Source organism: Rhinolophus sinicus, chromosome 11, assembly GCF_057876585.1.
Source record: "Rhinolophus sinicus isolate RSI-liver-muscle chromosome 11, RSI-T2T, whole genome shotgun sequence".
In the NCBI taxonomy this organism is placed as follows: Eukaryota; Metazoa; Chordata; class Mammalia; order Chiroptera; family Rhinolophidae; genus Rhinolophus; species Rhinolophus sinicus.
The window spans coordinates 22,531,440-22,540,558 of NC_142511.1; the positions used below are offsets into that span (position 1 = coordinate 22,531,440).

General features: G+C 50.5%; 1 protein-coding gene across 2 annotated transcripts; it reads left to right on the top strand.

Moving 5' to 3' along the window:
- The first annotated feature begins 837 nt into the window (after positions 1–837).
- On the top strand, positions 838–5,921 carry AVPR1B (arginine vasopressin receptor 1B). Of its 2 annotated transcripts, XM_088801719.1 has the most exons (3): positions 838–2,016; positions 2,561–2,844; positions 3,362–5,921. In XM_088801719.1, exons 1-3 carry the CDS (start codon positions 1,077–1,079, stop codon positions 3,530–3,532), a joined length of 1,395 nt encoding a protein of 464 aa, XP_088657845.1. In that variant the 5' UTR covers positions 838–1,076; the 3' UTR covers positions 3,533–5,921. The 2 variants fall into 2 exon arrangements, with proteins under 2 accessions (XP_088657845.1, XP_019608008.3); XM_019752449.3 differs by lacking the exon at positions 3,362–5,921 and having other exon boundaries at positions 2,561–3,336.
- Positions 5,922–9,119: the final 3,198 nt, after the last annotated feature.

Sequence of the window (9,119 nt, forward strand, 5' to 3'; positions counted from 1 at the left end):
TCCGCAGCATCCTGTGGGGATGGGTGACTGCCACCGCACCCCCGGGTGCGCACCTATCTCGAGAGACAATCCGACGGCTCCAGGGTACAGCGCAGGTGAGCTTGTCTGTCTGTCTGTCTGCGGGTCTGTGGGTCCCGCCGGCTGACGAGCGTTGCTTGCGTCGTCCACTGCTCTCGCTCCGTCTCAGGTCCCCGCCTCTCTGCTCCCCCCCCTTACCGTCCCTTGATGACCCTGCCTCCCCCTTCCCGGGCTGGGGGCCTGAGACTCACTCCGCCCTCCTCTGCAGGAGCCAACCCACGCTAAGGGCCGCTGGGCCCGGCTGCCAGCCCATAAAACCTGCTGGGCCCGCGCCGCTGCGTTCCCGCGGCCGCTTGTCGCTGCTCACGGCCGGGAGACGCGGGTCGCCCGGACCGCGCCTCCAAACAGCCTTAGGGACATCCGCTTTCCGCTTCCAGAAAAGTTTGGAGCAAGTGAATTGGGGGTGGATTTGGGAGTGGTGCAGCTCCCCAGCTTTCTTTACCTTCCAGAAGCCTCACCCTGCACACCCTCATCCATGCTTCCCCGCCTCACCCCTTGTCCCCCGGCCCCCTCCTTTGCTCCTAGGCTCCCCCTCCCGTCTCTGGGGGCAGCATCTTCTTCCTTATTTCATTCTCCCTCCTCCTCTCTGTCCCAATACTCTTAACTACCGTGTTTCCCCGAAAATAAGACCTGCCCGGACCATCAGCTCTAATGTGTCTTTTGGAGCAAAAATTAATATAAGACCTGGTCTTATTTCACTATAATATAAGACCAGGTATAATATAATATAATAATATAATATAATATAATACCGGATCTTACATTACTTTTTGCTCCAAAAGACACATTGGAGCTGATTGTCTGGCCAGGTCTTCTTTTCCGGGAAACACGGTATCTCCACCTATTGCAGCCTTCTCCCCGTCATCCCCGCCTTTCTCCTTTCTTTCCATCTCACACCTCTCCCTCCCCACTCCAATTCATCCCTCAAACCTCTCCCTGAACACACACTCTCCATCCATCCCTCTCCGTCTTCCCTTCCCTTCCAGCAAACTTCTACCATGGATGCTGGGCCTCCTTGGGCTGCCAACCCCAGCCCGGAGAGCACCTTCTCTGTCCCCAATGCCACCACACCCTGGCTGGGCCGGGACGAGGAGCTGGCCACGGTGGAGATCGCGGTCCTGGCCACTGTCCTGGTGCTGGCGACGGGGGGCAATCTGACTGTGCTGCTCATGCTGGGCCAGCAGCGCCGCAAGCGCGCCCGCGTGCACGTGTTCCTGCTGCACCTGGCCCTGACCGACCTGGGGGTGGCGCTGTTCCAGGTGCTGCCGCAGCTGCTGTGGGACATCACCTACCGCTTCCAGGGCCCCGACCTCCTCTGCCGGGCTGTCAAGTACCTGCAGGTGCTCAGCATGTTTGCCTCCACCTACATGCTGCTGGCCATGACGCTGGACCGCTACCTGGCGGTGTGTCACCCCCTGCGCAGCCTCCAGCAGCCCAGCCAGTCTACCTACCCACTCATCGCAGCTCCCTGGCTGCTGGCCGCCATCCTCAGCCTGCCTCAAGTCTTCATTTTTTCTTTGCGAGAGGTGATCCAGGGCTCAGGGGTGCTGGACTGCTGGGCAGACTTTCGCTTCCCTTGGGGACCACGAGCCTACATCACCTGGACCACCCTGGCCATCTTTGTCTTGCCTGTGGCCATGCTCACAGCCTGCTACAGCCTCATCTGTCATGAGATTTGTAAGAACCTCAAAGTTAAGACACAGACCTGGAGAGTAGAAGGAGGAGGCTGGAAGACTTGGGACAGGCCCTCGCCTTCTGCCCCAGGCGCAGCCATGAGGGGCCTGCCTTCCCGGGTCAGCAGTATCAGCACCATCTCCAGGGCCAAGATCCGCACCGTGAAGATGACCTTTGTCATTGTGCTGGCCTACATCGCCTGCTGGGCACCCTTCTTCAGCGTCCAGATGTGGTCGGTGTGGGACGAGAATGCCCCTAATGAAGGCAAGTGTGTGGTTGGGGTGCGGGGTGGGGTAGATGGAAAAGAGCTCAGGAGGGAGAACAGGAGGATTAGGACAGATTATAGTGCCTCCCAGGGCCAGGCAGGTAAGAAATGAGTGAAGCAATTAAGAAAGATGGTGCTTGTCCTATGAGAAAAGGGGCAGATCCAACTCCTATCCAGTTGACTGATGCCATGTGAGTAGCTTTTATGTGACATTTCCATACTTTAAAATTTGAGTAACTAATTTAAACATTTAAAAATACTATGTGGCCCTAAAGAAATTTGTCCATTGGCAGATTTGGCCAACCAACAGCCAGTTTATTAAATGAATCCGAATGACAGAATTGAAGGAGATTTTCAAGTGCTCCTGTCCAGGATGGCAATTTGTGGCCCATGAACTGTGTCTCTCAGCACTCTTTCCTCCTCTTCTGTGAGTCCCTTCTCCTGTCTAGGACTCAGTTATCTCCTCTGTTCAGAGACAGCCTGGACTATCTCCCAAATTCCTTCCAGCTGTCATTCTGATTTGTTGTGCTGTTCTCTTGGCAGATTCAACCAATATGGCTTTCACCATCTCCATGCTTTTGGGCAACCTCAGCAGCTGCTGCAACCCCTGGATCTACATGGGCTTCAACAGCCACTTGTGGCCACGTCCCCTGCGCCACCTGGCCTGCTGTGGGGGTCCTGGGCCCGGGATGCGCAGGCAGCTCTCCAATGGCAGCTTCTCCAGCCGCCAGACCACGCTGCTGACCCGATGTAGCGGCCCACCCACCCTCAGCCTCAGCCTCAGCGGGAAGCCTGGGCTGGAAGAATCACTGAAGGACTCAGAGCAGGTGGATGGCAAAGGCATCACTGAGACAGGCATCTTTTAGGGAACACTCCCTGGAGTCAGTCTATTGCTGCCCATGGGGCTATAGGAGGGTCTCTGCTCATCTCAGCACTGGGTGTAAACGCAGGGAGGGTCAGGGCTGGAGTTAGGGGATCCTAGTTTGAGGCAGCATGAGGAAGCCAGAATGGCTATCCTTGGTGTATAACCTGCCTTCCTTCATTCTCAGTCTCATGCTTGGAGTTGGGGAGAATCAAACCGTCAGCTCCCTGACTCTACCACATTCACAGGGTGTCCAGGAACACACCCACATGGTAGATGTGGTGCCCAGATCTGGAGCAGGCCTAGGACGGATCCATGGGTGGCTGGAACTCAGAGGCTGGTCTCCTACCTTGGCCACTTGTCCCCTCCCTAACCTCACCAGCACACCCAGCCTAACCAGGAGAGGGGAAAAGTGACAAACTGTGAAAAAGACCCTATTTGGATTCTAGATTTAAAAAAAAATTACTATTATTTTTTTGTAGATGAAGGATTGTTTAATGAAGAAAAGTAAATGGGCCTGGGGGCTTTGCCTGCTCTGCCCACCTGTCTACTGGAGGGAGATGCAGGATTTAGTACTGCACCAGGTAACTAGCAGAAACTCTGTAAATTCTATTTCCTCTTCTCCCATACCACCCCCCTTTATAGGGTGGTGACAGGGGCAAAGCGTTGTATATTCTTAGTGGTCCCACTGGGGGTGAGTGTGAGAAGAAGGGGCAGGGAAGGAAGGGATGAAAGTAGGAGTGGAGGAAGCCTCAGAAGCATGGGAAGTGGTTGCTCTCCCTCCTCCCCCCACGGGGTCCAGGCTGCTCCTTCCTCTGGGGCTGCATGGAGGAGACAACCTTTTAGAAAGTATGGTGAGCTCACGGCTCCAGAGCTTCCACATGAATCATGCTCATTCTGTGATCAAGTCTGGAGCCCCGGGCTTGAAGCTCGGCTCTGCCTTCAGGTAACTATTACTGTGGGCCACTCACCTCCCTCTCTGGGCCTCAGTCTCCTCACCTGTAGAACAGACATGATCCCTAAGGTCTTTCCCAGCTCTAAACTTTCATGACTTGGCAAGACTGGAAATGGCATTATGATAGAGAAATGCAAAAGGAACTCTGACTAACAGTCTCTAGAAAAATCATTTGGATTTTCATGAAAATGACATTTATACTCTCTGACTCGATTCTGGTGACTGTGGGTCCTGCCATGGCCATACTGTCCATTTTTGGCCTCAATTCTATGATGTTGATGGCGGGAGAGACAGCAGGGCAGGTAGTCTGAGCTCTGTCCTGAATTATCTCCAGTGGGATTTATATCACGGGGTAGCTTTCCCGCCCTAATTCTGATTCTAATCTTAGAGATGGCCTTGATGGCTTGATGATAGAAAGAGCATCAGCTGAAACGTCAGGAGAACTGGGTCCTAGTTCCACCACCATGCCACCACTGATGACCAACATGGGTGAAATGCTTGCTCTCTCAGTTGTGAGGGTCAAGTAGGACTGTGGATGTATAGGTGGTTTGTAAACCCATAAGCTCTATACTAATGTAAGAGATGGCCGATCTAATTAAGAGTTCCTGAAAACAGCTCTAGGAAACAGGTTCAATTTGCCCTCCTCTCTTAGGGAGGCTTTGAGAAATTACTATGACTTTGGGGATACACGTATGTAAGACCACTCAGCTCTCAGAAGCCTCCTTAGGTTTCCTAAAAGAAAAGAATGAAGCTGAGTGTTGTGAGTGAGCAAAGCATCCCAACCCTTCAGTGCTAGAGAACTAGAAGGCGGGACACAGGCTCCTAGTGGGAACAAGTTTCCAGGAAGAGGACCCACAGTCTTTCACTGTGCTCCATTGCCCACGTCTGTACCTGACATCCAGCCACATTTTCCCTGTCCATCTGCCCCAGTGGTGCTGGGCTTAGGAGCCTCCCATGCCAGCCTGAGCTGTTGAAGTTGTTCGTTCCTCTGCTTACATGAGCCACCTTCCCCCTTCAGACCACAGTTCCTGACCCTAGTGCCCATAACAGTTACTAAGTAAACCTGCTCATTGTGACGAATGGGAAATAAAAGGAACACCAGCCTTGTACCCCAAAGGTATGGGTTTGAGTCCTGATCTCACCCCTTTTCTACATGTATGAACTTGGGCAAGTTATCCAATCTCTCTGAGCAACAGTTTCCTCATTTGTTAAGTAGAAATAACTATGCCACCGCGTGGGAGGGATTTAGAAGACTGTAGACAATGAACTACCCTACTGTTAAAGAAGAGAATGATGGCCTGGCTCTGGCTGCATCTGGTGGGTGACTTCTAGGGCACTGGGCTCAGGAGAGTCTACAGTTCAGAGGGAAAGAGAAGAGACCTGGAATCAAGACACCTTCCATGTCTCCTCTTCACCTTCTACAGCAAATGATGACACTACTGTATTTCCGGTTTTGCATTGCACAAAGGGGATTTACTTGTGAACAGCTTGGGAGCCCTCACTGTTCCTTCCATGGAAAGGCTGCATTTGATCTCTTTCAGAAAGCTGGTGCTGTCCTATGATAAGGCCAGAGGGGAGCAGCTGGATGCTCCTGAAGGAAATGGCAGGATCTTGTCTGGATCTATGAATGACAGCTTTTGCACGATGTGTAGGAAGCTCTCACAGACATTCTGGGACAGCACAAGGGCCCTGGGTAGGGTTCGGAGAGGGGCCCTTGTGGAAAGCAAGAAGGTTCTGTGCTCCCTGGGTCAATCTCATTTCTGACAGCTAACCCCAGGAAGATAACTCTCTGTGAAATACAGTACTTCGGTCACTTAGAACCCATGTGGGAGCATGGGGTGAGGGGGCAGGCAGGGCAGAGGATGGCAGGAGGAGGTTAACTGGTTGACTGTGGGGATTTCTCAGAATTGCTTTTTACATTGTTTGATATAGGCCAGTAATTTTCCAGATGACTCTATCTGTGTTTTGTGTGTAAATAGGTCTCGTATTTATCGAGGGGCTATTATAGATTCAGCCCGGGCTGTGGCAGCTCACTCCTGGGTCAGGAACCCAGAGATGTGGTTGAAATTAACCAATAAAATTCCTTAATAACCAGGAAATTTCTGGGAATCTTTGTTTCCTAGGGACAATGATAATGGAATAGGCAAGCTAAAATAAAATTTTGATCTCCTTGAGCAGGGAAGGGGCAGGGGCAGGGGCCCGGGGAAGGTGGAGGTGTGGGGAATCACCTTTCTCGCATGTGGCTTCACACCAGTTTAAGCCAGAAAAGGCAACAAGAGTGTCTTGCAATTTTCCCTGGAGCCACACAGTGGCAGTGTGGAGCTGAAAGTGGGTCTGAAGCAGCAAAGTGGGTCTGAAGCAATAAAACCCCACAGGGGCAGGCTGGGTGTGGGGACAGAGTCCCAGAGAGCAATTTCCAAGCTATCGGCCTCACGTGGAAAGGTGCTGGCTTGGTTATTAGGTGGCCATCAGCTGTAATCAGTTAGCCATTAGCCACTAATATAACTGCCGTGGCTACGCTAGGGGGTTGGTTGGCAGAGAAGCGGACGGCAGGTTGTGGATGGTGTGGCTCCTGCTTCCTGTGTCTCCAACCCAGCCGCCAGCGAGAATATAGTGGTGTGACTCCCCTATCTATGACTCTGCTGGTGTTCCTTTTGGCCTCACCGTGTCCTGCGTTCTTGTGCGGGGAGTGGGAACAGAGACCCTGCATGACACTGGGAAAATCACCCAGCTTCCCAGCTCTAAGCTCGACTAACTTTCCCTTAAGTTCTAGAGTCTTGGGCTCTCATTTGACCCAGTTCTCCTGAAATACCTGGACATGTGCTTTTTTTGTTGCTAAGCTCACAGAGGACGTACTTGGCAAAGAACAAGAGGTTTCTACTGCCGGTGAAATTCCTGTTTGAAAGGGTTAGTGTTTGAGGGAGCTAGTGGGACCACAAACAAACAAACCTACAAAAGACAACCTAGATGAGATGGAGTTATTATAATGTATTCAGTTTAGAGGCTGGAGGGTTGGGTTCGAAGGCCTCTTGAGAGCCCCTCTGGATCCAGAAATCTGTCCTGATCCCAGGAATAAAAAAACCACTGATGTTAGTCATAAAATACCTCCTCACCCTAGTGGGTCCTGTTAAGCAATAAGACAGTATCCCTCGTGGAATTCTGCTGAAGCTCTGTGGTAGGCATTAGGAGCTGGCTTCTTTAGAATAAGAATTCGTTGCAGACAGGTCACATTTATTCTGGTCTACTGCATATTCCCAGTTTATTATTGCCATTTAATCAACCATCTACTGGTTGCCAGTAGCAAATCAGTTTCTCTGTATCTTGTTATAAGGTAGTTTTGGAGAGGTTTTCATCCAGTTCTCACCCACAGAAGAACCCAGAGTGGGGCAGCACAATTGTCCCCTGCAGGTTCTGATGACATACAACATGGGAGAAAGTGACTTCACTGTCCTAGAAACTACACACCTGAAAGGGTGATTACTCATACAGGCCACCATTCATACAGATTTAGGCAGCTAACCCTCTAAACCCACAGAGTTATCACAAATGAAAGGCCATTTTGTTTCTAACAACATGGCTGGCAATGACTTTGAGGATCAATTCAAGTTGTTAGCTGGCCCCAGTCGTCAGCTTATTGACCCAAACACCTTAGGACATGAAAACAGCCCTCCTCTTATCAGGGCATCTGAGAAGTCATCTGCACCATCGACAGTCAATCAAAGCTCTGTAAGTCACTTGAAGTCACACTTAACTCAATTCTTAAACAGCACTTTCCAAGAATGCCTCCTCCTTGTAAGCAGTCGGGTCGGATGCTAATGTTAACCTCCATGATATATCTGTTTGCTAGCAAACGTCATACCTTTGAAGCTGATCATAGCAGAGTTCATTATAGACCTTAATCAGATGGTCCGTGGTCTTCAGGCCTCTGTTCTCTCTGACACCAACTCCCTGCTGCAGAGTGTCACCACTGCCTCTGAGACACCGTCATTTCTCCATGCAGTTGTGAGGCCTGCATCCAGTCAGACCTGCTCCCTTTCCTTCTGTCTCTTCTCCCATCAATCAATTTTCCGCCATTCTTCCCAAACGGAGGTCACACACACCTCTCTCTGGATGTTTTCCCTGATTAGGTCCACTTGATGCTAACATCCTTATGCCCAGTTTGCCTAAACATTAATAAGCTCTGCTTTGATTCCTCTCTGTTAATTCCCCTTTGTCACACGTTGTCCTGCACATGTTCTTGCCTGTCCTCACAACTAGGTCATGCATGCCTTAACCCCACCCACCCAGATGCTCGAGCCTTCTTTTCATATATGCTCCTCCCAACCCCCAGGGCCCATCCAGAATTCTGCAGAGAGCAGGCACTCCGTCTGGGCTACTACAGCCGTCCCCTCTCCTGGTGTGGTAACTGTCTCAGTAGTGACCCTGGGTAGTTTCTCTTGGGCCCACTGTAACATGTCTAAATTCCTTCAGAACACTTGATTTTGTTTTCGTTTCAAAAGCAATCAATAAGAAGTAGAGTTTCACTTCTGGATGCAAAGATAGTGTCACTGTTGGTGTTTATTCTTCACTCTGCCTTTCTAATCAATAGAATCTCTTTTTGCCCATTAAGAAAAGCTTTCTAAGGCGATGTCTTAGTCCATTACAGCTGCCATAACAAACTACCACAGACTGAGTGGCTTATAAACAACGGAAATTTCTTTCCCACAGTTTTGGAGGCTGGAAGTCCAAAATTAGGGTGCCACCATGGTCGGTGAGGGCCCTTTTATGGATTGCAGACTTATTGTACCCTCACAAGATGAAGGGGTTAGGGAGCTCTGTGGGGTCTTTTTTATAAGCTCCCTAATCTTGTTCACAAAGACACCATCATCATGAGCTAATCACCGCCCAAAGGCCCCACTTCTTAACATCATCACCTTGGAGTTAGGATTTCAACATATGAGTTTGGGGAGGGGGCACAAACATTCAAATCATAGCAGGAGAGAAACGACAATGGTGGGTAAGAGGTGGAGGGACACGTAGACCAGCAAAAACTTACAGCCCCAGAAACCAAACCAGAACCATTTACTCAGACCTTCTAGGGGAAGAAGGACCTGGGATTATGAAAACTGACTGCTGCTCCCAGTACCAGGACTCGAAAGGGGATTTACAGCCAGCAGACAGAGCAATTTCATAAATTGTCTCTAAGACCTGAATGCAACTCATACGGTTGGAATTTGGCTGGGAGTACTCGTAGGGTTTCCATTTTGGGGGATGTTTAGGTTTTGTGAGCAATTTTTGTTTTCATT

Bases quoted from the DNA above. Each gene is read 5' to 3' on its own strand.
- AVPR1B (XM_088801719.1), top strand. From the start codon at position 1,077: ATGGATGCTGGGCCTCCTTGGGCTGCCAACCCCAGCCCGGAGAGCACC. The intron at 2,017-2,560 runs GCAAGTGTGTGG...TTCTCTTGGCAG, and splicing joins CGAGAATGCCCCTAATGAAG to ATTCAACCAATATGGCTTTC. The intron at 2,845-3,361 runs GTGGATGGCAAA...ATTTTTTTGTAG, and splicing joins CACTGAAGGACTCAGAGCAG to ATGAAGGATTGTTTAATGAA.